Genomic DNA, 26,879 nt, shown 5'->3' with positions numbered 1-26,879 from the left:
GGAACGTGGGAGAGGCCTTTGTCCTGCAGTGGACGTAGTCGGGCTGATGATGATGATGATGATGAGTACCCTGCAAGTGTGCTTGTAGCAGCTGCCCAAAGAGTGTTAAAAAAAGTGTCTTGAAGGCTTCTCTTCTATACTCTGTTTCGCCACTTCGCTTCAGCACTACCAAAGCTACTGGGTGTAAGAAAGCCACATTCTTGCGCAGCAAAATGTTGTCTCACATACAAGTGCCTTGAAATTGACAGGGTTGGCTAGTATTGGCATTTTTTAATGTGTTTGAAGCCACATCGATACATGATATGTTCATTCTTCTTTGCATTTATTTTTTATGCAATTAATTATTTGTGTCGGTTACCACCGATAGCAGTGTTTACAAATCAACATGGCAGCACCCATGCCGAAGTAACTGCCTGCTTCAATCCGTTCCTGCTCTTACACGCCCACTTCACTGTTAGCAGTAAACAAATGGTGAAATCAGCCATTATTTGTTTCATGTCACTCTGGGACTAAAGCATCTGGTATGCTTTTTCGATATTAGTGAGATGTGCTGCTTGCTTAGTCGCACCTGCTTTGCCTAACGTGCGTTCAGTGCTGGCCTGGCGGTTTTTGAACTTGAAAACATCCCAATATTTCATTCAACTTGTGCTTGATTTTATGTGTTGCTGGTCCATTTTGCAGTATTATGACTGGACTATCTTGGGCATAAACTCCGAGAAAGAAGACTCTGAAGCAGTGTGTCGCAAGAGATTGAAAGTTTTTCTTGCTCTTGTGCAAAGATTGTATGGCCCTGCTGTGCAGGAGTGAGTATGGCCTTCCTATGGTTTTTGCAAAAAAGACTCAGTCAATTTAGAAACTGAAAAGAAAAATTTGGGTTTCCTTTTCAGGTTAAAATTGCAGACAGCAAATGGAAACAAAAGATCACAACTGTTGGGCAGTGTGATGGATACCTACTGTGTGCTAAAGAAACAAAACCAAGTCTTCTTGTTTGAGGTAAATCAGTATTTCTGTGTGAGGACTGACCTGACAACACTGCGTGCTTCTGCCTTTGAGAGGGTCCTCTCCTTGAGCTAGAATTTATTGAAGGTTCGGCTACTGGAATAATGTGCACGCTACATATATGTGTGTTATATTTGATGCTCTTATTGAAGCAGTTACGAAACTTCGCAAACTTCAAGCTGATGTTTGTTCGCATGCAAGTTGGCTTGACATAAAGGCTGTCAGGTGTAACGAGGTCCTCAGCTACTTACAATAAGACACTAAAAAATTTCCACACCACCAATTACTCACAATAATTGTTTAAAGGGACCCTGAAACTGTTTTTTTTTAAAGTTTTATAAGAATTTAGGCTAAAGCATCATCAGACCATTCGCTCCTCAAATTCGCCACACGCGGTGTACCCAGGCCGCTGCGGACAATTATATCATAACCTCCTTCTCACCCCTGCGGCGCCTCCTCAACTCGTAAGACACATTGGTGATCGCAGAGTTCTCGTGAGCGCACATGATGATTTGAGCTTCACCCAGTCTAGAGCTCTGAGATTGCACAGCAGCAGGTAGCGCATAGTCTCAAAAGCCATCACCCAGTGCACCCGGCAGCCCGCAGGCCGTCTGCCAACAGAGACGAAGATCGCAGGGCGGTTGATATCTGCTCCGACAGATGCTGCCAGCCTAACTAGCCCATTTTGCTTCTAGGCAATCCACAGCCAATCAGATTAGCAGCCTGGGTGACGTCGCGTAACCAGAGCATGTTGCTGTGTGAATGAGCGGTTAATCTCTAGTTTCGCTGAATTGCAGTGATCTGAAGCCATTTTAGACCTAAAGTATTGTTATAAATTAGGCAGTTTATGCAGAGAGCTCAAAGTGGTCTGTAAATGACCTTTAAGATGTTGTCTAACCAGCCCAATGTGTTTGTACAAGATCATCTAAATTGACTCAGGGATTCCAATAAGGTATGTGGCCACACTTGAAGATGTTTTTTTTTTTTCAAGAAAAAAAGAAAGAGAACTTTACTTTTTAGTATTCTAAGAATACACAGACATTCAGAATTATTCTGCAGTGAAAATTAAGTCTCTATCTTGTTCTGTTCGGTAGTATTTTGGTTTTTATAGCTATCGGTTGACCTCCCTGCAACTGAAAATTATATTTTGTGAAGACAAAACTTGCACTTTAATTAGTGAAACAAACTTGTCTTTGTCCTCTAACTTCAAACTCGAAGGATAGATTTAGATTGGTTTCTGGTGAAGTATGCAAAGCTTTATAAGATTCAGCAATCATAATGAGGGCTTTTTTTTTTTTAAATCATACTAATTGCTGAGTCGGGGCACAGTGCACCGACATGTTGTAGTATCATTGTGAAAGTTATTTTTTCGTCAATTCAGTGCCCTAGATTGTTGTCTTATGAAAAATAATACATGCCTAAGTTCCAAGTTAAAGGCTTAGATGCAAAGTGTAAAATGTTGGTGTGCCTGCGACCGAGTGAATGCTTTGAGCACCAGGCAATAGAAGTCCAGGGGAGGCTCTTACAAAGACATCCTGAACAAGGAGAAGGCTGTGTATGCAGTTTATATATGTTTTCATATGTTTAGATAACAGATATGTTTGATTAAATATGCCAGCTTGAAAACCCAAAATGCATATGAATGCTTCAATGGGATGCTTTGGCAGCGTTTCCCTAGAGAGGTTCTAGTAGGCCCATGCGCTGTTTCCTTTGTATTGTGGGATTGAACATGTCAGTTCAGTAATGGAAATAGGAACACATTGGATATCTTGAGACAGACTCGCGGCGATTCTGGCTACCACAGCCTGGTAGCTAGCCTCGGCAGGCACCGAACTCACCTGAAGAACGCCAGCCACCAGCCTGGTTACAAAAAACAAGCTTTAAAAAAAGATATAAGAGCTGCTAAACCACCGAGAAGGGAACTCGTGGATGCTAAAGAAGAGTCCGGCAATGAGCCTGACAGCTTTTAGCGTCTCAAAACCTTCCAGTGATGTATATAACACGTTTGAGAAACTTCATGCTTAGGGTTTTTTTTTTGTGTGTGTTGATAGTCATAGCTTTTGAACTAACCAATATTTTTCAATGAAACTTCCCATGCTTCTCTATAAAACATTAATCTATGCAATAAACTAGGAGAAATGAAAACGACCAATAACTTCTGATAATAAAAAGGTTTCCACTAAAATGCAACCATCTGAAATTATACAATTTGGGGTTTTTCTTTCATACTGTACTTAACATTGACTACAATGCAAGTATTCTGGTTCATTGCACAGCCTGAATACACAGCTGAATTGCGGCCAAGCAATTTTAATTTTGTTTGAGAGGATCAGTGGTTATCAGCATTCATGTTATAGTATATGGGTAATTACTATAATTAAACTGTGATTAACTGCACTTGTATGACATGCTTAAGGTATCTTTTTAAACAGCTATTTTGAAGGTAAACACAAAGCTACCAGTTTAAGATTGAAATCTAAAAAGATTTTCGTAAAGGTGGCAATATATCTTAAAAGTGAATTATAAGTGCTCCTGTTTTAATTCTCCCAGGTGGCTTTTGGCCTTGTATTTTGCCATAATCTCATCCCCAAGTGTATTGGAGGGAAGGTCACTCTCATGAAAGGCTGCTTGTGTGACGAAATGTCGAGGCGCATCCTTGAATTCCACTCAACCCTGAAGTGTGGAAGTACTAGTAGTTTCCTCATCTCTACGAGGTTAAGGTTGAGCATTTAACAGAGGAGCACTTGTCAATGCTGTCAGTGAAGCTCAGTCAAGTCCCATGCTTTCAGCCAGCATTTCATCCTGTTAACATTTTTTGCTTATTCTTGACCCATGTATGTTCTACACATTTTTTTGATCGCACACTTTATTAGCCTTAATTTGGAGTTCATTATCAAGCATCTTGTATTATAAACGTGTTATTGACTGCAAAACCTGCCTCTCAATTTTTTGTAGGCACTTGAGCAGGTGGCAGTCAACAAGGACATCACATCATCCTGCACAAAGTTATTGCAAGAAATATTGGATACATTTCAACGCTGTGCCCTCAAAGGAGAAATGCCATGCCACAGCTTCCTGCTTTTCAACTTCAAACTTGTGTCTTCATTCTCAAGGTGGTTTTTGTGTTGCTTTAGTTGCTCTCTTTCTGCTTGACAAGATTGACTTTCTTTTGTATATATCTTCTAATGTGTCGTGTTGCTAGTGAAGCAAAGCTCTACAATTTTTCTTCTACATTATTCTGTTGTAGGCGAAACTCTACACATCTTTCGCATGGTGACATCCTGCTGCTTTTCCTGATTTTACAAAGCTTGCACAATGAAAATGATGGTGCCGGTGTAAGTTGGGTTTGAGTATTTTGGAGCAGTGACAGTGGTTGCATGGTTTCCTGTTTTATCTGTGTACAAACATATTGTTGTATAAACTAATATTTTTTATAGTAGCACACTTAAAAGTAGAAACTTCTTGTGCAGTAACATGTGCATCATTGAACTCGTTAGTCTGAGACTATATTATCTTATGTTCACACATTAATTGTGCCTTTTGCAGAAAAGAATGTCCAAATGTTAACCATCTACGAACAAATAGCAATAAGGGGAATGCGCAGTGCTTTCTTGTTAGCAAGTGATATTGTTAGTGTGTACCTGGTGAAACCTTCTAAGGAATAAAAAAAAAGGTATCTTTAATCTGTAGCCTAAGGCAATTAAATTTTTGCTCTATACATAAGTTTTTATACCGATTTGAAATATGTAATCAGTTTTATTGCAAATTGCATAGTTTTCATTTTCTACCATGACAATATGTAAAATATAGCTCTTTTTGGACAGATATTTCCTGCCTCTAAAATTTTATAATTGTAAGTCATTAATGGCTCGTATGGCTCTTCATTAATTGTAGAGTGCAAATAACTATAAAAAATGTGCATAATGCATTTAAACAAATAAGAAAAATTTTAATGTGAAAGTGTTAAGTGCTCAGTTCATATTAATTGCTTAGTTTAGGTTTGTAATATTTATGTAAATAATATTTTGCTTTAAATAAAACTGCTTTCTTCACATCTTAAGGAATATTTTGCAAAATTTTCATCTTGATCTGGCCATGAGAAGTACCAAAAACATGACGTCCAAACTCAAGAAGTTGCCCGAAATTGCATCTTGAGAAAAACTCATTTTAAATGTAAAAGTGAAAGCTCATTTATGTTGCAAAAATATGCTTTTAAATTATTTCTTTCATTGTGAGAGTGTGAGTATTTTTAGCATGTGTCTTTTGTGAACTCATGCAAGATGCAACAGCAAGCAGCCAGGTGACAATATCCAGGGTACCGTACCTTGATAATGAGCTCTTTTTAGCTTCTTATAGCCACCTTGCGCTCGCTAAAAGCAATATTAGCTTACTTGAAGTTCAACTACAACCTTTATTTTTTTTTAGTCATGATGTAGAGAAACTGTTTGTGAAAGCAATTAAAAATAACAAATTATACAATTTTGGCAAAAAATTGGCTTTTTCGAGTCGCATCTTCCCTTGACCAATTTTCTTGACCTATTTTTTTCACGCCGCAACAAAAAGCTCACCTTTCATAGCATTTGTAGCTGCACTAGTTATTCACAAAAGCATGTAGTTATTTTACAAGCAGTATTTTTTTATCAGAAAAGCTCTAAACACAGATGTACCTTTCCTCCACTAGTGCTGAGAGTTGATGGGGATGTCACCAGCCATTCTCGGGATTTGGAAAAGCTGTCGACGTTCTGCTTTTGCACGAGTTTCTTCAACTATGCATAACCACTTTTATTTTGAACTTTTCAACTATTTCTGAAAATAACAGGCTGTCACAGTGCGATGATGTGGCATTATACACCTTCCGTGTATTAACAGTACCGCGTTGGGCAGCTTGTCTCAGTGCCGTTGTTTGCTCGATACACGAGCCAAGCCAAGTTACTGAAAACATCACTATGCATATGCATGGCCATGCCGAGTAGCAGTGCATGTTATTTCTGGGACGAAGGGTAGGCAGCAAAAGTATGTCGCTTAAAAACCTTCGCCACCTGAAACTGCGTGCACGGTTGCATGAGCACACTGAAAGGTTGCTCAAGACGTGCTGAAGAGCATGGGATCATTACTTGATGAGAAGGCATCACCACTTTAAAGCATACTACCCACGCATGCTCATAGAACCAATACTATAGAGCGTTGTCTTCTTACTATAAAGAAACAAACAATATTTCAATACTAACAAAAAATTGTCACCAGCGTACAGGCTAGGTACATCGGATTGTTCACGTTTTGCCTCCAGAGGGGTCACAGATCATCTTTTTAGACTTTCATTGAAGAAATAAAAATGCGAGTCCACCTCTCACGAAAAACACAGAGTTGGTTTAAGTCAATGCGACAGACAATGTTTCAGTAGCATCATCTCATTTTATGTTCTGGGCAGCTAGCTGTTGGTCACATTACTATTCAGTCGACTGTGACTGTTGAAGTAGCGGTCCAGAAACGTAGTAGTGTTACTTTTGTGCCAAGTAAGGACCTATTTTGAAATAAAATTAAGTGTTAGAGGTCCGCATCGGGTTGGCGCACTTCATATTACCCGCCTCAAAAAGCGGACCGACGGGATCGATTCACGTCACTGTTGCCGTGCACCACGTTGCCCGGCTTTGCTGCGCTAGTAGCAGCGGACTGAAAGCAGCGGGAGGCACAGCAGCAACAACGGCCATTGATGAATTTCCCGCCATTGGCTTCGAGACTGCAGATGTTTTTTTGTTTCAACTGCGTCCTGCTAGGTGGCACCACCTGTTCCGTGTAACCACGCGGAAATTGAATTTTTGAACCACTTGCACCATTCCCCATAGTAACGTGCGGCGGTTATTTTTTCTATGAATCAAACAGAAACGGACAAGCAGCATTTTATTGCGTCTCTTGATGTACTAAAGGTTCTTTATTTAGTGCAGCTAGATCACTTACTAGTGATTAATTGTAGGCAGTTCGTGTGATGTCATCAAAATCATTTTGAAAATGTCCTGCGGGGGCACTCGTGTTCTTTACCTTGATTTCTCGGTAAGTAGGGCACTGTTGATGATAATAATATTGTTTTAGATGTTGCCGTACATTGAGCTTTCAGTCTGACGTAAATTGTTATTTGACTTTAGTGTCCCTTTAAGCTTGGTGGTATGTTGCTTTGTTGCTAATTTTCCCTAGAGTGAGACATAATAGCTGCAAATAGATTTGCATCAACACAGCACTAAACCATAACTTGGTGGTCACGGAGCTGTAGATGGCATGGTGTCATGGAATATCTGCTCATTGGCAACTGGACCCGAGGTTATGCACATTGGCTACATTGAGGCCTCCAAAAGTGGCTGGCAGGCTTACTAAGTTTGTCTGTGCAGTTGTAGAATGGAAGAGGTTTAGTTCAGTAGGGCGGTAATTGTGGGCAAATTGGCATCGTGTAATCTTTTCATGAAGTTGCCCAATTCAAAAAAGAATGAAAAGACCAAGAAGGTTACAGAGAAAGGTTTTGTAAAAATGGTTTAGCTTAAATACAAATGTTAAATAGTGCATCACAGCATAAACTGCTTGCACTCAGGTTCTCATTTCAAGCATCATGACAACACATTAGTGAAGGCAAAAACACTCCTTCAACCTCTTTCATTACTATAAAAAATAGGCCACATTTTATAGATTTCATTTTATGAATGATATTATAGATATATTGTCATATTTAATATCAATATAAAGTTAAGTGATTGTACTTTTACAGGGTTTTAATTTAAAAACTCATGTTAGGGTTTAGTATGCAAAAACATTTATCAGAAGCATGATTGAAGATTGCATAGAGCATTTCTAATGTACTCCTAATGTGAAGAAAAAAAAGAAAGCCGAAAAATAATCTGAAATACGTACTGTGGGAAATGTGTGCTCAACAGTTTTCTATGTTAGACGAAAGTTTTAAAAGCCTCCTGCAACACTTGTTGAGCATAGTCTGAAAATTCTGCCGATCGGTAGTCGAGGCTCCCGAGAACACGCGAGCCAAATATTATAGCGCAGCCTGCAGCCTGGAATTTACAATAAATTCTCAATGTCAGCTAAAAATCGCTTTCTCTTCTGTCGACAAATCATGCTGCAGGCTCAAAAAACACTGCATTAAGGGCAAATGTCAGCCATTGGCTGATTTGTGCATGACTCGCTCAGTCGTTTCTGGGGCCACCACGGGAGGCCATGACTTGCCGTGCGTGTTCGCTCTGTTGAAGAAATAAAGTGCTCAAGGTCATGAGGCGCATGTGACATATCTTCTTCTCCAGTGCCATTTCTCCCTGCTTAGCTTCCAGCTTTCACTCATGATGAGAGACGAGAAAAAGCTATTGCAGCATGTGACAAATCTTCGTAACTCCTCTTGTACTGGATGGATTCTAAAAATTTTGCGGCGATGAATTTATGAGGCAATAAGCTTTTTTAGTGAATCCCACTCTATGGCTACTTGAGGAAGTGTTGCAGGGTCCCAATAATGATGTAGTTCAAATAGCGTATGAGGTGCCTCTTTTTTTTCCCTTGATGAGTGAATGGAAACGGCATTTTTCTATCACGTTATGCAATTATATTTTTTCGCTCTGCAAATTTTCTAAGCTCGGTAATATGAAGAGATATAGTTAAGAATGAGAATCAATCTGCTATTGACCTATAGACACTTTAGCAAATTATACTAAATAATGACACACAGCAAAATATTCAAATGCCAAAACCTAGCACTGAACCTGGCTCCAAAGCATCATAAAGTATGGCTTCACTGCCCATAGTAAAAGCATTCGTAATTTGCAAGCTTCGAAAAAGCCATCACATTTTAATGTCTGATGCTAGTGAAATAAGTGGAAGTATGTCTGAAAGCTTTAAGATGTAAAAAAGAAAGAAAAATATAACGTTAGTGGGCTGCTGGGCAAAACAGGCTCAAATATTATGGCACGACCCTTTTAAGGCCCGACTACGCATGCGCGTTAAGCCCTCAGCGCATAACTTTCCGTCATGACATCATGTTCTCTCCCTATGGAGAGGGTGCGAGAAGTTATTAATACTATGCTCTTTTTTTTATAATTGTGATATCCATATATTGTAGGTGTAATGAAATTGGTTATTTTTTTTTATATTTGGAGCAAAGATCTACAACTTGGCATGCCGTTTTGAGTCCTTTAAAAACTTGCAACAGGTCCTGGAAAGTCCTTGAATATCCTTGAATTTTCTCTTGGGACACCTGTATGAACCCTGATATCAGCAAGTTGTAATGTTATACGAAGTGAGGCTGGTTCTTTGGGTTTCGATCTCGTGTAATTGTACGAAACACTGATGTACGAGAAAATGGCCACTTTTGTAAATTGTTCGAAAATTTATGGGCTGCCCTGACTGTCAACGCCGCCAATCACCGCCTTACCGCTCGTCCGGTGCACTTCAACCACTTCTTTGCCCTGCCAAACCTTTCGATCCGATCGGAATTGATCTCTATGGCCCTCTACCGACAACATCAGATGAAAATCGGTGGATCATAGTTGCTGTGGACCATTTAACACGCCATGCTGAGACTGCCGTCCTTCCAAGTGCTACTGCGCGGGACGTAGCGTCTTTCATCCTCCACCGCTTCATACTACGACATGGTGCACCTCGAGAACTACTAAGTGACCGAGGTCGAGCCTTCCTATCAGAAGTCGTCACGGCTCTGCTTTCTGAATGCCATGTTGTTCATCGCAAGACTACGGCATACCACCCGCAGACTAACGGGCTCACGGAGAGATTTAACCGCACCCTCGGCGATATGCTCGCGATGTATGTGATATCTGAACATACTAACTGGGATCGCATTCTTCCATTCATCACGTTCGCATACAACACCGCGGCACAGTCTACCACTGGATTTTCACCTTTCTTTCTTCTTTATGGTCACGAACCATTCCACACCATCGACACTATCCTTCCATACCGTCCTGACGCGTCCGAACGCCCATCTGTGTCCGATGCTGCCCGAAATGCGGAAGAGTGCCGTAAACTCGCACGCACCTTTACGTCACAAGAGCAGCAGCGCCAAAAAGAAAACAACACCGACTCTTCACGAAGCCACAGCTATTCCCCGGAATCACTTGCATGGCTGGCTGTTCCTTACCAAACCCCCGGCCTTTCCTCAAAACTCGTCCCGAAGTACGAGGGCTCTTACCGCGTTTTGGAGCAAACCTCGCCGGTGAATTTTCTCATTGAGCCACTTTCCCCATCTGATGACATGCACTGACATGAACGTGACATCGTCCACGTCGTCGCTTTAAGCTGTATCATAGCCCTCTGCCTCCAGACTCTTAGGTTGCCAAGATGGCTCTTTTTCGGCGGGGGCAAATTGTGAAGAAAACGCATCGTTGGCAAGCAACATTGCCACCGCACGAGTTGTAAAAAACGTTGAACTTGCCCTGTTTATTTTTTTATTGCATAAAAATATGTGAATATCTATGGAAAACTGACTGCACAGATGTACCTGCTTTCTGTTTACACAGATAAGAACCAAATTATTTTATATTTGTCAATATCTATAGTTTATTTCAAGGTTTTATGCGAGGGCTGATTGTAGCTTATTCATTCATGTAAGCAGGTGGATGACAATATTTCCCTTTCATTGTACTGTTCAATAGAGAAATTCAGGTTGAACACTCTAATTATGCATGTGCTGCTAGTTCTGTTTGTTTTGTAGTTGACGTGAAAAACAAAAACTCTGGTGTCATTCTTAGTGTTCTGTAGATTCTACATGTAATTAAAACAAAATTTCTTGACTTTTTTTCTTGTGGTTTGAACAGGAGCACAAAGGAGATCAAAACATCCACAGTCTGCTGGTCTTCTTTGCTACAGCTCTTCATTCATCTATACCATACATCATTCATTCTGTGGTAATATCAAGGAGCATCCTGCTGGTTGTAGTAAGTGAGGTATGAGATTTTTTTTTTAAGAATCTGCAGCCTGAACATGCTTTATTATGCTGTGAAGCAAACTAACAAGGTGGACTATTGATTTTTCATACTAACCCTTTCTCTACTGCTGGCAGCTGTGTTTGTCATGAGATATACCATTACTGCCGATGACCAGTATAAGTCTTCATGAGCAAAAATGCCTCACAGAGGAAAATAATGGGACAAAGATAGTGATATTGCATCTAGTTCCAATTTTTGATGCTAGGTGGCCACACATATCCATGTTGTACCTTTGTGTATTTATTGCCACCTCCTCTGCTAGAGGTAAGGCGAATTCTCTATCCCTGCATGCTGCATGGGAATAAAAGCACATGCAAGAGAAAGTATTTTGTTGACTTTTCATCAGGCAATAATAGCTCTGCAAGGCTGAGGATGAAAGAGCGGGGCTTGAACTAACGAATGAAACAGCCTCTTTTTTTCTTTTTCTTTTTTTTTTTTTTTTTTTTTTTTTTGCTTCGAAAGCTTCGCGAACGACTGCAGCTTAGCCTTACGCTATTCGTAGATCCCACGACGACACCCACCAAAATATGGTGGACGAGTCCAGTGTCACTGACTCAAAGAAACGCTTGCAACAAGACACTTGTTTAGTCACACAGTTTCATCCTTCATTCTATGTGTAAACCGACTGGCCCTCATCACATTGTTAATCTGTTCAAGTTTGCCAACTTGAGAAGTGACACATGCATTGCAGAAGAAAAGCCCTTTAAACACGCATTTCACGCAAGTTGGCAACTAAGGCAAAATTACCAGTTCGTATGGTGCCAATGTGTTAAAGAAAACGCTGAAAATCCTGGCATGTTCAGTACATTTTTTATTATGCAAGATATTCACAGCTTGAAAAATTAATTAAGGACAAACTTATGTCTCTGGCCCTCTGCTTGTTTTTTGTTCATTTCTCACACTGTCAATAACTTGCATACTATCAAGCTGACACTTTAAAGTTATTCCCTTAGTAATTCAGCCATTTTTAATTATATATACAGATGTATCTGTTTATGTCTGTATTGTAGTTCCCCACCACATTCACAAATATATATTTCTTTTTTTTTGCATGCTCATCGTAGATAGGGTGCACAAAGCACATGTGTCTGCTTATTGCTCTGGAGAAAACCTATCATCACATTGAGATGAATGTAAGCTTGCAGAGAGCCCTTAATAAAGGTATGCCTCCTGGTCAAAGCAGCCGCAATTCTGTTTTTTGTTGTGAGTACCTGTTATTGGCTGGTCTGTGACTGACGGCCCTGGCATCAAAAGACCCACTATGAAGCGGCTACGCTATGTTACGTGTCCACCTCTCACCGCTTGCTAAGGTCAATAGCCGGCTGTTGAAGAAAAATATTTTTCGCTTAAAGGCAAAGCAGTGAATCCGATAGGAACAAATTTTATGATACAAACTAAGGCTAGTAGCTACCTCTTTTTCCTGCGATCTTGCATAAATCAACTTAAGGGGAGACACTGGTCTTAAAAATGAAATTTTTATTATTATAAATATTTTAATAAAACTAGGTGTGTATATCTCTTTGTTTCCCGTATTTTCAAAAACATGATTAGTTTTATTGTACCTCAAGTAGGTGTCAGATTATGAGAAAATAAGTGAAGCCTAATTAGATTATTTCTTACAGGTGATTAAGGCACTTTCTCTTGATATTTTTTGGTTCAGATTAAGGTGCAGCTATAGCCCAAGATCTGTCATGTGGAGTTATGTTATTTATATCGATGCTGATATCCCTCATCATATGAAAATTTTCAATTGCATTGATGCTCTATAATTCTGCATTGTAATTTGCTCACATAATTGTTCACGAAATCTTATATGTTCAACCTAGCCAAAAAGGATAGCATACTTTGATTCTTTATGAGTTCAACGGTATAACATTTGTTCGAATTGGCTTACAAAAACATATCGAAAAGTTCTGTAAGGCTGGTCAGGCTGGCAAAAACTGTGAAGCTGAGAAAATTGCATTCGAAGTTTTGACACTTGCTGCAGAAATTTCCAAGAGAAATCATCAACAATGAAATTTATTTAGATTTTTTCTATATGTTTTTCTGCTAATCAAAACAAAGTGTTTTATTTCTTCCAAGGAAGCGTTCAAAAAAAAAAAAAAATCCAAGGGGGTAACAAGGTCTGAGCCCCACCATGGCAAGCGGTTGAAGTGGAGGGGGGTCCTGAAAAGACAGTGGGGTATGAGACTAAAGCCACTGCTTCCTTGTAAATTAAAGAGAACTTTATTTGCATTAATTAACTGCTTGCACGTTAATAATTAATTAACCACCTGGATGTTAGCAGCATGCCGCCTTGTGTAATAGGTTGCTATGATCTGAGCGCCGCTTACGCTCAGCCACGTGCAGATGTAGCATCTCAAGACTGAGCAGGGTGTGCAGGGAACTGCATAGATCTCGCGTTCCTGACAAGTGCGTTTGCGAAATCGTGGCAAAATCAAGCGGGCACACCGTCACCCTTCACACAATCACCTTCGTAAACGGAGATTGACATGTGCTCTCTGTCCCGTTGCTCACGCGATCATTCTGCACACGGAGAGGATCTTAAACGTGAAGGTGCATAATGGGCGCTGACTCCAAGAAACTCTCGCCTCAACGGTGCACTTCTAGTCGCGGCCTTCTTGTTTTAAGTCCGCTTTTGACCGCTTCCAAAAGCTCCTTGCAAGGGCAGTTCTAGACGGGAGTCTCCGGACATCTCGATTGCGTGGATAAACTACTGGCGCAAAGCACAAACACGGTGCGTCAGGAAACATGCGCAAGAGCAGACTTACACGATCGGACAGCAACGACGGCGAACGCGCCAGTGACGGCGGTCAAGCCAGATAATAGAAAACGTGAAACGGCACTCGTGAAATGTGTGCCGGCCATGTCAGCCAATGGGAGCCACAGTACGGCTCACTCAAAATGCGTGCAGAGTGGGATCCAATCAGTGACCCGGGAACAACCTTAAAAAAACTCGTGACAGCCGCCATTCTGCTTGGACGATGCCATTTTGAGATGGCACAAATGACGCACAAAGGAAGTAGCTTCAAATCTGGCTCAAGATGGTGGCGTTTGGCCCTCTGCAACATAGTTTCCTAAAATTAACTAGAGGGGACTCTGGTGCTGCGATCGTTCAGCGACCATGGGAATAATGGGTAGTACACAGATTTGCCTAGTCTTCGTACGTGTGGCCGGTGAATCGCACTTGTTGCTTCATTTAGTGCTGTGTTTCATGAAAGTGTTATTTCGAAGGAAAGAACGAATCCTTTTAAACTTTATCACCCGATTTGAAACGGTAAACTTAGAAGAATAAGGTGAACATTTGCTGATTTTTGTTTTGTGAGAAAACAGCTCTAAGCCACACCAACACACACGAAGCCTAAGTACGAAGATTAGACAAATCAATGCACTACCCATCATTCCCATGCTAGCTGAAGCGCCGTGCGTTGCAGCTCCCTTAAAGTTGCTCACAAACTTATCTAGAGGGAAATCTGGCGCTAGTGAGCTGCTGGATATACAAGTGAATGACTGGATATGTCAGCTTTGAACTTGACTCAGATTTGTATACCTCGAAGACGTGTCTGACTTCACGTTAAAATGGTGGATTTCTAACTAAAAGAGCGCATAATAAGCTATTTATATTTGTCATTGCACAGCAACGTGTTCTATTTAACACTGAAACACTATGCGTCGATGTACAATTTTGCAAAATTTAAAAACTAATCAATGGCCGCTAAACTTGGCAGGCTGATGACAAAGTGGGAGTTCCCTCCGCCACATTTATGTCGTCTGTTTCTTTCGCTGTTTGGTTGTCAAGGCAAGGCAAGTGGACTTTTATTTTAGAATATAATACAAGTTAATGAGATCCGTTTACAAACGTTTTGTTTTAGAGGAGTTTTAGAGAAGCCTCGCTCAACACCAGCCAACACGAGCCTCACAGACACACGTACCGTCATTCCCAGCCCTTAAGAAATTCGCATAGATGGTGGCGCCACACTTCCCTCTAGGTAATTTTGGGAGAAACTCTACAGGAGCTCCTATAGACACTAGCGCCAGAGTTCCCTCCAGTGTATATTTAGGAAACTCTATGCGCTGCAGCACTCATGGTGCGCCCGAAGTTCGAACAAATTTCATTCTTTTGGGGGCATTTTACTGCTGCCAGGGTTCTTTGAAGGCCCATTTTATCCCATTCCCCGGCCAAATTCGACGTTAGTAATTTGAGAGAATGAATGCCCCGAAAATAAGTTTTGCAAAAATTCCATTTTTTTGGCCACATTGGATTGTTCTATGACCCCCATCACCCCTTAAGGGGAATACGGCCAATCCAGGGACTGGCACAATTTTTGTGCTACCAGTTCTTCAAACACGAAGTAAGCGTTGAGATAGCAGCAATATGTTCGTCAGCACCAGGTTTGTGACTGCTCGTGTTCATCCTGTTCTAGTACTGTTTCTTCATTAAAAATTAGCACAGCAAGTTTATGACCCATCTCCTGATCCACTGTGCCCTTCGAGCGATGTAGCGTCCATCCCATCTTTTTACAAAAGACGGGTAGGGCATTTCCTCTCAGCTTGATTAACCAATCGATGGCACAACTCACGTGCAGATCATGTTATTGCATATGCTCTCTGTGTGACGAAGACGGCCGGCTCGTTTTGATCTCTTCAGCCGCAATCATTACCCGTGTTTGTGAGCTTTTACTCACGGGCAGAATGTACGATGCGCGGGGCGATGTTATCAGTATGGACTTTTTACTGGAAATGGTGGCAGTGGTGATGCTAGAACATCCCTAGTAGACAGTGTGTAATTACTATCGCAAGACAGAGAAAAAAAATTATGGCAGCTTCACACTAGTGCCAAGCCTGAAGAGTGAAGCTGGGTAGCCTTCCCTGTCACTTTTTCTTTTTTTGTCTTTCTTTGTTCTCTAGTGTCTTGTATCTCTCTTTTGTATCAGCTTCTTACTGTTTCCTCTCTATTTCTTTTTCTTCGTTTTTCTTTTGTGCTTTTTCAGTGCTTTCCTTTCTCCCTCTTTCTCTCTATCGTTTTCTTTTTCTTACTCTGTTTTTTCATCTATTTTTTGTGCCTTGCATCTTTCTCTCTCTCTGCGTCTTTTCAGTCCCAGTACCTTTGTCTCTTTTTTTTATTTTGCTTTTTCTTTCTCTTTCACGAGTTTCACTTCGCAAGCAGAGTTCTCATTGAACACTCCTAGCTGCTATACACAATAGGGGGGCTTGCCCAATTCCTGTGGCACATATCCATCTGAAGAGTTTTGTATAGCATAAACAGCTTTGCTGTCATAAAATGAGCCATTCCACTCTGGATGTCCAGCAAATCTGTTTAGTACATGGTACAGAGATGACATGGTGGAGGCCGGTGTATAAGGCAATGTGAATGGTTGGGCTCTTGATGTTCTGTGTGCATTATTATTATTTTAATGTTTCCTAGGAGGCATCAGGGGCTTTCGGCATACAAATGGGAAGTCCTTGCCGTATACTGCTTTGCTGTGAAAGTAAAGGGATATTTGTTATTTAATGTAGTTCATCGACAAATGATGGATTGGTTAGCTTAAAGCTAGGCAACCCAGCCCATGTCATAGTCCGGAAGCACTGCGAGAATGCTCTTGCTGCAGTATAGAGGCCTAAGAGGAGGGAAAAGTGTGTCGAAAGAACATGGTTTTCTGAGCCTGGCTAGGTGATTTCATTTTGCGCCTAGCAATGTTTGATCGAAAAGAAAAAGAATCTGTCACAATATTCTGTAGGTTTGAGTCATCTGAGGCATATGAGTAACAGTGTGACACTTGCGTTGAGGCACTGTTGTATGTCCTGGCCTTTGTCTGCCACTTCTGCTGATAACTACGTAGATGTTGTTTCGAGTATTATTTCATAAAGGCACAATGCTATGCTCGTCATTGTTCTGCCTAACACTCATTGGACTAGCAGACAAGCAGCTGAGCAGCTTACGACTTTCCATTTATGCTGATGACATCTGCGTATGGACGTCAGGTGGGACTTATATGGTAAATTCCATTGAGAGAACAGGAGTAGAGGGGCAGGACAGTGAGGAGTGGGAGGCAGAGCACTGAGTGCAGGGCCACTGGAATATGGCATGCTCCATGAGAGCAGATGAGAGGGTGACGACTGGGGAGACCATGTGATCAAAGCATTCAAAGCCCCGGCGTATTCTCTGGGAGGGTAGCAGCAAAATAGACGTGAAATCGGATAGCCACTTGTTCTTCATTATCCTAATACATATTATGTTTGTGCAACGACGAATTCGACAGACATCCAGCTGTCATTGTCGCCGCCCGTTTTCAAACTACACGTGATGGCTATTATTGCTGCGCACTCGCCACCTGAGGCGAAATTCAGAGACTGTGACGTTCAAAGGCCAAGTGTCTCGTCGTACTGTGCCGACTCTGCTTTTCAGGCGAGAGCACTGCAGACTGCTCCTGGCTGCTGTCGGCACAGCAAAAGCACTCTTGCTCCACCAATGGGTGACAGTGCTCCTATACCTGTTGTACCACTGAAACATGCCAGCTCTGAAGAGAGCAGTTTCAGCGTGCTTCTGAGGGCTCCTGTCCGCCCAGTGGAATTCGCCATCAGTTTCATCTTCACGCTCAATTTCAGAATCTATGTAAATGGGCGCTTGAGATACAAGTAGAAAACATGTAGTCTTGGCATTCACCAGAAAGCCAATGTTCGCTTACAGCATTAATGGGCGATGTGTGTAATTCAGCCGGAGTTCTTGTGAGCCGTAATCCTCGAGACCTGTCTTTGACCCCACATGCATACCTGCCAAGTCTTCCAGTTTGGCCGGGAGACTCGGATTTTGACTGTTTTTTCCGGTTGTTTCGTTGTCATGAAAATCTCCCGGAAATCGAAATTTCTGTGCGTGATCTGGCCGCATTGACAAAAAAGCAGATCGATCCGCTCCAGGCTTTTCGAACCTACCCCATTTTATTATAAATGAGTATTTCATGTAAACGTACAGTGTAATCTCAGTGATGCGAAACCATGGCAGATACGAATTCTTGAAGCTCGCCTGCTAAATTTTGCTATGTTAATTGAGCCTCAATTCGAATGTTCCGAACACATTTCGTAACCGCGGCGGGTGATACGAAATTTAGTACGGAAACCGTCCAACGAACGCCAAGAGCAGCGTACTGGGAGATTCGGTAGTACGCGTGCAACCGGCGCACGCACTGTCTTCTACAGTGCGTTTGATTGTCATTCTCACAACTACTGTGGTCGAAACCGTGGTCCCTCTTGACAGGTCATGTATGGCAACGGCGTAACTGACAGAACCCTGAAAGTGTGCGCTCAACCAGTCAAGGCAAGGCTGCTTTCCGCAAACTCTGCAAACAAAAAAGCGGCAGATGCTATCGTAGATAGCATAAAATGACTTAGTTTTGAAGGCACGTGCTCAGCCAAGCACTTAGGTATTGTAAAATGAACTACTGTTTGCCACAGCCGCCACGCACAAAACCGCGATCGCGTCGCCGCGACCGCGGTTTTGGAGCTTCGAGGGCACGCAGTGGTATGTTAAAGGCCGTAAATACGTAAGAAATAAAAAGCTACAGTTTCGCTGCAAGGGCAAAGCAATAAATGCTACAGCAACAACTTGGAATGTAACGTTGAGAACAACAAGCAGATTGAAACGTGCAGCGCGCTACTCACACACAAATGACGCACCAAAACGATACTCGCAGGACAAGAGTATCGTAACTAACAATGTTTATTGCTCGACACGTAATGCGCTGTTTAAACAAAAACGATGCACAATACGTAATCACAGGTACAGATGAGTACGAAGTAACAAATGTCCCAGTTGTTATACCTCGCTGTGTATGAAAGCGTGCTGTTCTCGCAAAAGGGGCCTGTCCAGAGACCAAAGTGGCCTTTGTAGGCCCGGCAACTAACGCTTTCGTTTCAGTGAAAGCCGAAGGCACATGATTCCCCCATCAAAGGATAAGCGTGCGTGCACAGGCATCCATCCATGGGGCAAACTACACGCGAGAGATAAGCAAGCATCGGCGCATCGCGATAAGCTCGGCGGTGAGCGCGGGCGGCTTTTTTTTTTAGTGTTCATATATGCAGATACATATACATATACTGTGAAGGACGGCAGCGGTAGCGATGGCAAAAAAACAGCCTGGACTGTCCATATAATTGCTATTGCAGTAAGAAGGGGCCAGACGCGTTTTGGCGTTCCTGCCGAAAGAATGTAGTAGTGAGCAAAGCTTTGACCCACGCTTTTGCGAGCCAGCTGTGCCGTGCTGTCTGTTCACGTGTGTCCCAGGAAGACACGCGCGAGTTGTTTTGACTTAAAATAGATTCTGCTAGTTGTGTTGATTCTTTGAGACTCTCACCTTAGTGAAAAACTCTACCCTTGTGTGTTCAGCCACCCCTAGCTACTATAAGACCGCAACGCTGATGTTGGCGGTTGCGATTGAGACCCCCTCCCACCGCTTTTCTTTTTTGCAATGTTTTTTTTATTTGTTTGTATGACCTCGTTTTTTTATGTCCACCCCCCTCCCCCCATTGTGGAAACCTCCCGGATTCAGAATTCTTGAATTTGGCATGTATGCCACATGTAAACTAGTGTTAAACCTGCTTTTAACGAACCTCCATATATAATGAGTTCCTTGATATAATAAAGTTTTTCTATTCCCCGCCATACTCCATAAAAGCACACGTATTTGCGAGCTCTATGTAACAAAGTATTAGTGGGAGACATCCTTAATATAAAGAATTTTTCCCGCGAACAATCTAGGAATTTCACCCCGGATTTTGTCATTTTGGCACATGCATGCACTTTCCGCAGATGCCCTGCTGCTGAGAAAGTGCAAAGCGGCAGCGCGCTCGTTATTGCGCGCGGGTGTGCACAAGGCGGACAGGTGGGCTTGCGCCCTACGAGCTCGCTTTTTTGCCTTTCTTGTCGCCAAGGGCGCCTGCGCGGGTATGCCCTCTCCTCCCCCATCTATACTAAAAGCAAAAGAATACTTTTGCATAGACAGTGCCATGCTTTTAGTCAGCATAAAATGGGTGAGGCGGCACTGCATATAGAGGGCACTTTACCGAATTATTTTCTACAGTGTCCGTGTCGTTCACGCTTTGTTTTCGACGCCGTGCGCATGTGCATGCTTTCTTTCACTGCGTGTATCGTGCCCCTACGACGTTGAGCTCTGATTTTTTTCTTCTTTTTATTTAAATGCAGACAACTGTGTTGTCACTACCAAGAGGATGTCAGATTAGGCGTTGATAGAAACTCTCGGAGACTATGGTGACTACGAATCTTCGGAGGTCGACTCCTCACGTGCTTTTGTCTTGCGCCGTGCCGCGTGTTCGCAGGATCGCAGCCTTCGCGATCAGCTGATTAGTTCTGGCAACAACACGATGGTGCGTTCAATGCAATGGATGGATGGTTGGATGGATGGATAAATAAATATTGCAATGAATGAAAATAGCATCAAATGGTAATGTAAGGCTGGCAGCCAACTTTTTTGGATCCGATATCGCAACTTTTTTGGGTCCTATCAGATGCTGATGTGAGCAAATATGACCTGTCCAGGGAGAAGAAGTGCTCTTTTGACACAATCTCTTACGGCGAATTTCACTGGTAGATCCAGAGTGGCCGCCGAAATCTTGGAGCGAGCACTCGGAGTGTGCCAAACGAGATCTGCGAGTGGAACACGTGAATGCCCCGCATGAGGTCTCTCCGAAAGTTTTTTACGCATACGTCACTAAACCGTTACCGGAAATGATTTTCTTTTCTGCTCTCAACGTTTCAATGACAACTGTGTCGCTACTCCAAGGCACACATTTCGCCCACGCAGTCTCGCGGAAACATGGAGGCGCGGAAAGCAGGGCTACCGTTTTCCAATTTTAGGAATGTAAACAAGGGCACAGGGTTACTAGACCACCTAAAAAAACGCTGAGGGCAGCCCAGCTGCCCAACTCTACCAGAAATGACGAGAACGCATTCTCGGAGTTCCGGCAAAATCCGTCTCTGCAAGACGGAGCACGTGCAAAGCTTCTTTGTGGAGTGGATTGCTCCGAATCTACCAGTGGAAAATGTGAACTTGCTCCGAATCTACCAGCGAAACGCGGATCGTCAGCTTTGGAGCAAGAAAACTTGCTCCCGCTCGACGAGTGGAATTCGCCATTAGCGTTGAAAGTGCACTCATACTTGCCGAGAGAGCGCGCGCCAACAATCGCAACCGTGTTCCTAAAATCAAAGTTCACTAACCGTTGCTAATCATTAGAAACGCTCGACTTCGCGGTTGATGCTCGCGTGTTCAGGTAAAACAAATAGATCGGCGGCTGTACATAATTTAAAAAGTCAGTTTCACTGCAAGGGTGAAGCAGTGAATGCAATATCACCAAATTGTAATGTTATACGAAGTGAGGCTGGTTCTTAGGGTTTCGATCTCGCGTAATTGTACGAACACTGATGTACGAGAAAACGGCCACTCTTGTACATTGTTCGAACTTCCTGCGTGAATATCATGCGCATCGAAGGACGTCATGAATGACGACGTAGAAGAGAATGTTTAGTGAAATGGAACAAGAACCTGATTGTCGAAACTATCGCAAGGAATGCGATAGCAACATATTCGAATGTTTTACAAAGCAAGGCTAGCAGCTTTTTCAGGAGCAATATTAATTGTAGTAAACATGCGCTTACTAAGTAACAAAGTTTCCTGCGGCTCGGCCACAGTAGATGACCCCAACAAGGCTCGTGCATAGTGAAGGCATGATATGCAAATTGAGGTGGCAGTCAACTCATTTAGATCCGATCTCGCGTAACTCTACAAAACGCTGGTGTAAGAGAACACGGCCGCTCCAGGTGGAATTTTGGCACCGTTTTTTCGTGCTGAGAGTGCAAGCCCGTAAAAGCTTACCGCTTGCTGTGGGGGCACAAGGCAGGCACTGATCCTTGCCGTCCTAGTGCGGCAACCACTAGCTCCCCCCCCCCCCTTCTCCTCGTTCGCTGGCGAGATAAGCGTGCTCACAGACGAGCCTGGCTGGAAAGGCGATGTTCGCTCCGCAGAAAGAAGAGGCTAGCGCATTCTTCCCCATATGTATATGCATATAATATACATATACGTGAATGACGGCGACAGCAAAAAGCAGCCGAGACTGTCTATGTGATTGCTAACGCAATAAAAGGTTAGGATTGGTCTATTCAAGAGAAAAAAGCCCCCGCAAGGGTTTGCACCACAGATTCAAAAAACTTGACTTGAAATAGAACACGCTTGTTGACATGCATGCTCGGCTTTGCGTCTTTTCATTTGGTGCCTTTAGATGCTGCAGCACTGTTTTCCCACAGCCACTTCAAGGAGAGCAACACTTTTCGCACAGTCTCTTCGCCATGATAGTGCAGGACGTAGCATTGTATATAATACACAAGCCGCCAGGCGATGGCGACTGAGATAGCGTGCACGCCAGTGATTGCGACCATGCCCTTAGAAGCAAAGTCCGTAGTTGTTGCTTGAGCAACATCTCCCCCCTCCTCCCCCTCGCTTTTTTTTTTCACGCTCTTCCAAGCAGGGGTATCACATTCGTCACCTTTGGTCGCGACCTTTAACCGGCAGATATAACATACGATGCGCAAGGGTATGTTATCAATTTTCAATTTACATGGGACATCATGGCAATGGCAAATGCCAGCCGGGAGTGTCCATATAATTTCTATTGCAATAATGTGGCCATCACATCATTTAGCTGACTGTTTAAAAGTGCAGCATTGAACAAATGTATCTTAACAAGTGCTTTGAACGGGGCTACATCTGCATCTGAATGTTCTTACTGCTCTAAACTTACTCGAAAAGGTCCTTCTGACTGCTCCAAGCCTCCTCAAATGTCTTTCTGGCTGCTCCAAGCCTGCTACAAAAATCACTTTTGCCTGCTCCTAGGACGGCTCCCAAACCCATGTACCTTGTTCCAACCCTGAGCATAAGGCATAAAAGACTCCACCAAATAAACCCTAAACTCTAACTTCGACCTCCATGTGGATTATCCACGTGATATGTCACTTCTTTGTCGGCTTTGGTTGGGGGTTGACTTTATAAATGCATATGCAACTCTACTTGGAGTGACAGACAGTGCAGCATGCGAGGTCTGGGGCATCAAGGAAGAAATCAATCATTTGCTATGCTGTTGCCCTCAATTTTTCTTTTGAGCGACGAAGTTTCTGACGTGTTGAGACCATTGGATGACCAGCCGTTCTTTGTGCAGATGCTGGAGCACTGTCCTTGTCTTTTGTCACTGTACAAGGGAAAGCCCCTTTGTGCACTTTTTGATGACTACGGGCCCATTTTAACGCCTTCTACTGTTGTATAGTGTCACTGCTACATATGCAACAGCACATTTACTGACCATTTTCTTCTCTCTTATCTTTCTTTCTCATCTTTATACTCCCCTTTTTAATTTCCAGGATAGGGTAGCCAATCTGGCATGTACCTGGTTAACCTCCCTGCCTTCTATCTTGTTGTTCTTCCTTCCTTCCTTATTTCATAAAGTACAATTTATAGTATACAGTATCCTGTTTATTTGCTAGTTTCAAGAAAAATCGTTGACGAAGTTATTTGAGAAAACTCAAGTGCATGACACTCCCATTTTTGCATTATCGAGTGAAATACACAGTGCTCCTGAAAGAATTTTTTTTCATAAGATTTTTAATAAGTAAAATATTTCTACCTCGTCATAAAAGCCCCATAATTATTCAGCCGCTTGAACGAAAGTTCGACGTGCGTCTTTAGGTACTCCAAGATGCCAAATTAGCTGCACCAGAGTGCTCCAAGAAGCAAAATTACCTGCTGCAAAGTGCTTCGAGGTGGATATTTTCGCTTCCCCTAAGTGCTCTGAATAAAAATATTGCTGCTCCAAAAATTGCTCTAAATGAGATGTCTTCAGTAGCACCACCACATATATCAAATCAATTGTCGAGCTCGTGTCATGTAACTGCCTATGAATTACACCACCTTACGACATCGACACCAACTTTTTTTTTTAGTGTAAACAACTAACCAACTAGCAACTTCCTGCATCTTTTTGCTGCCTTGTTTCTTGCGAGCGCTCTCTCCTAGTAGACCTTCTCATTGGAAAGAGGGAACACTCCCTTTATGGACGTCCACTTTAAGTGCACTGGCTCGTGTCCTTGCCTGTGCAGTGCATTTTGGGAAGGTCATCGCAGAAGAAATTATGGGGGCACCCAGTAAGCCCTCGATGAAAAGAGTTGTCAGTGCCGTGTTCATGCGCACACTGGCTCACGCAGCCAGCTATGTTTACATGAAAACCCCGCTGAGGCCTTCCTCTTTCAGGGCTATCTGAAACCAAAACTGCAACTGTGCACTTACGAAAACTTCTACAAGTAATTAATCACTGCAGGCTTGAGCAAACCAGGTTTCCAGCTTTAATAAGTGGGTTGTTAGCTGCTCATTGGTGCAGAAAAATAAGATGTGCAATTTTCGTGTCAGTACTTGTTTAATGGAGCTGCTACACTTTATCATGATTGTCAAAATAACGTTACTTATCTATTGTCAAAGCTCCTGTGAACATCTGGGTAAAGTGTCATCACACTGCAGCAGAAAATTAAAATTGCATGTAAAAAACAGGTGAGAAATCACTTGCTGTTTCCATGGCCAACGAAGTAGCGGGTGGGAAACTAGGCATTAAGTGGAAGGTAGTGGGAACAACCGTCTCGAAGGCCTTGTGCACAGGTTGTAGGTACCGCATACACTCGTGGGGTGCCTCCATGTGCTGGTAGTGCACATCTCCAAACCAGAAGTAGCTGTCAATAATGTCAAAGAAAAATTAAAAGAAAATTCTCAAAGCCGTGTTGTACGGTATGAATTTTTAGGCTGCATATGGCCCTTTCTGACCTTAAAGGCCAACTGCAATGAAATCTGGCACTCTGCAAAAAGTCAATATATAGGTAGTGTTGCTAGACGTAGTGCTGCCTGCCAAATGTCACCTTCGAAATATAAGCGCTTACCTTAGAAAAAAGCTTGCAAACAACGGTGTTTTTCGAGACTGAAACTAGAAAAAAATGACGCCATTATGACTAACTGGAAGGGACGTGAACGACAGAAAAATGTCTGCTCGGCACTCCTCGAGCACGCACATCGCGAATGCGCCCCTTAGTGTGTGTCTTTTTTCTATGTTAACTTAAGAAAGCTGCGTGAACATGCCTCTTATCGAACACTGATCCAGGCTTCCTACTGGTGGGTTTGCAGTGTCTGATCCCTGTATTCAGAAACGCTGCTTGACTTGGACTTGACTTGCCATCGACTTCGATGCAGCATGAACGCGTTTCGAATGCACTGTTTTTAGGCGGTGCCAAGGCAGCACGAACTCACAGGCGCATTTCAAACGCGCTGCATGAAACCAGTTTCAATGCAGGAAAGAGCGATTCTGCGGCAGGAGGATTGCTTACAAGAAGCGATGCGGCGACGTGCTGTAGTAATCGCTATATCCGGTTCTGTCCGATTTGCCTGGGCACACCGCTAAAGCTCCACGTTGTCTGCTTGCTGGCAATTAGAGCACCAATTATAAATTGAATACACAATTGCAAGATCTTTCACTGTCGTTATTATAATTTATCATATATATACTACGTATTTATGGCCGTTTCTGCACAAGTAAAATTTTGTTGCAGTTGGCCTTTAACTTTCCCCACCTCTGTGTAGCTTCAAGTGTACCTGTGGAGAGAGAGGGGGAAAAAAGGTCCTTGCTCATGTGATAACTTCGTTAACTGTGCTTGTAAACTTGACATATTCAAAATAGTTTTGCAGCTGCAGATTTGTTAGGCAACAGAGACCAATGATGAGATTATAGTACGATAACTTAGGAAAGTTTTGCTAGGCCCAATAAATAAATACAAAGGACAGGAATGAAAAGTGGGACTGGCTGTAGGGATAATTGGTGTTGTGCTAGCACTTTTGTCGGTTGAGTGCATCTTAAACGAACACCAGAGAACAAGACAAGCAAAGACTGTGCCCAACAATAGGACAGTGCCCATCCTGTCAGTTTGTCAGTTGTAGTCTTGTCCTCATTGCTTGTTAATAAAGGAACAGAAACAAAACAAAAGATATGTGCTTGACTGTAGGGTTTTTTTGTATTTTTACTTGCCATAAAAATATCGAGTCATTATAAGAGAAAGGCATGTCTTTTTTGTGTCTTGTTTACAGGTAAACAGCAAGGTGTTGTTAGCAGATAGCCTCTTCAGCCTCTTGAAGCATCTACACTCGATTCAGGAGAATCCAGAAGATGGTCGTTGTCGTATGACAGTTGATGTTTTAGAGAGTGCAATTACACGCCTTTCTGACACTTCTCGAAGAGCAGAGGTTTGTATGTTTTTATTTTCTGTCTACTGCTTGAAAACATTATTGCTTGAGTTCTTGCAATTAAGTGCACATCCTTTAGGCCTTTCAGGGTCAATGACATGTCTGTACATATTCTGCAAACACCTTCAGAATGGTTAATGACTTACATGTATGTTTTTATATTTATGAGCTTTTGGCATCCACTTTCACTGCACATATTTCACGCCACTGTCATGATTTTAATACTTCTATGTTTTTACCCGCGTTACCGCGAGGAACTTTAACGCCCCTATTAGGGTGGCTAGAATGAGGAGGTGTGAAAAGCGGCCGCTGAAACCGGTCCCCAAAGCGCGCCGATGCCGCTAAGTATACGCTTTCTCGCAACGTAGCCTGCGACATAATATACAAGGCGGGAGTCACTTAGCTCGCTCAGCAGTGTATGATGCATGATCTATCGACACTACCGGCACCCGGACACAAAGCACCAACGCTGGATCTTCTTTTTTATCGTTGACATCTTCGGGCATTTCAGAGGGACCTAGCGCAAACACTGACTGATGGCATACTTGCAATGTAGCGACTGCTTGTGAAG

The 26,879-nt window shown here is 42.6% G+C and overlaps 1 protein-coding gene across 2 annotated transcripts in view; it reads left to right on the top strand.

Annotated features, from left to right (window-relative positions):
• The window catches only part of HPS1 (Hermansky-Pudlak syndrome 1 protein), an 83,548-nt gene that overhangs the window by 2,615 nt on the left and 54,054 nt on the right, over nt 1–26,879 (top strand). For both annotated transcript variants that reach the window (XM_075881937.1, XM_037426653.2), the window contains exons 3-8: nt 682–803; nt 888–993; nt 3,955–4,112; nt 4,247–4,334; nt 10,809–10,937; nt 26,153–26,308. In XM_075881937.1, coding sequence (XP_075738052.1) covers nt 682–803; nt 888–993; nt 3,955–4,112; nt 4,247–4,334; nt 10,809–10,937; nt 26,153–26,308 — 759 coding nt within the window. The remainder of the gene's footprint in view (nt 1–681; nt 804–887; nt 994–3,954; nt 4,113–4,246; nt 4,335–10,808; nt 10,938–26,152; nt 26,309–26,879) is intronic.

Source organism: Rhipicephalus microplus, chromosome X, assembly GCF_043290135.1.
Source record: "Rhipicephalus microplus isolate Deutch F79 chromosome X, USDA_Rmic, whole genome shotgun sequence".
Classification (NCBI taxonomy): Eukaryota; Metazoa; Arthropoda; class Arachnida; order Ixodida; family Ixodidae; genus Rhipicephalus; species Rhipicephalus microplus.
Note: the sequence above shows the minus strand (reverse complement) of the source record. Positions and strands in the feature narration are given on the sequence as shown.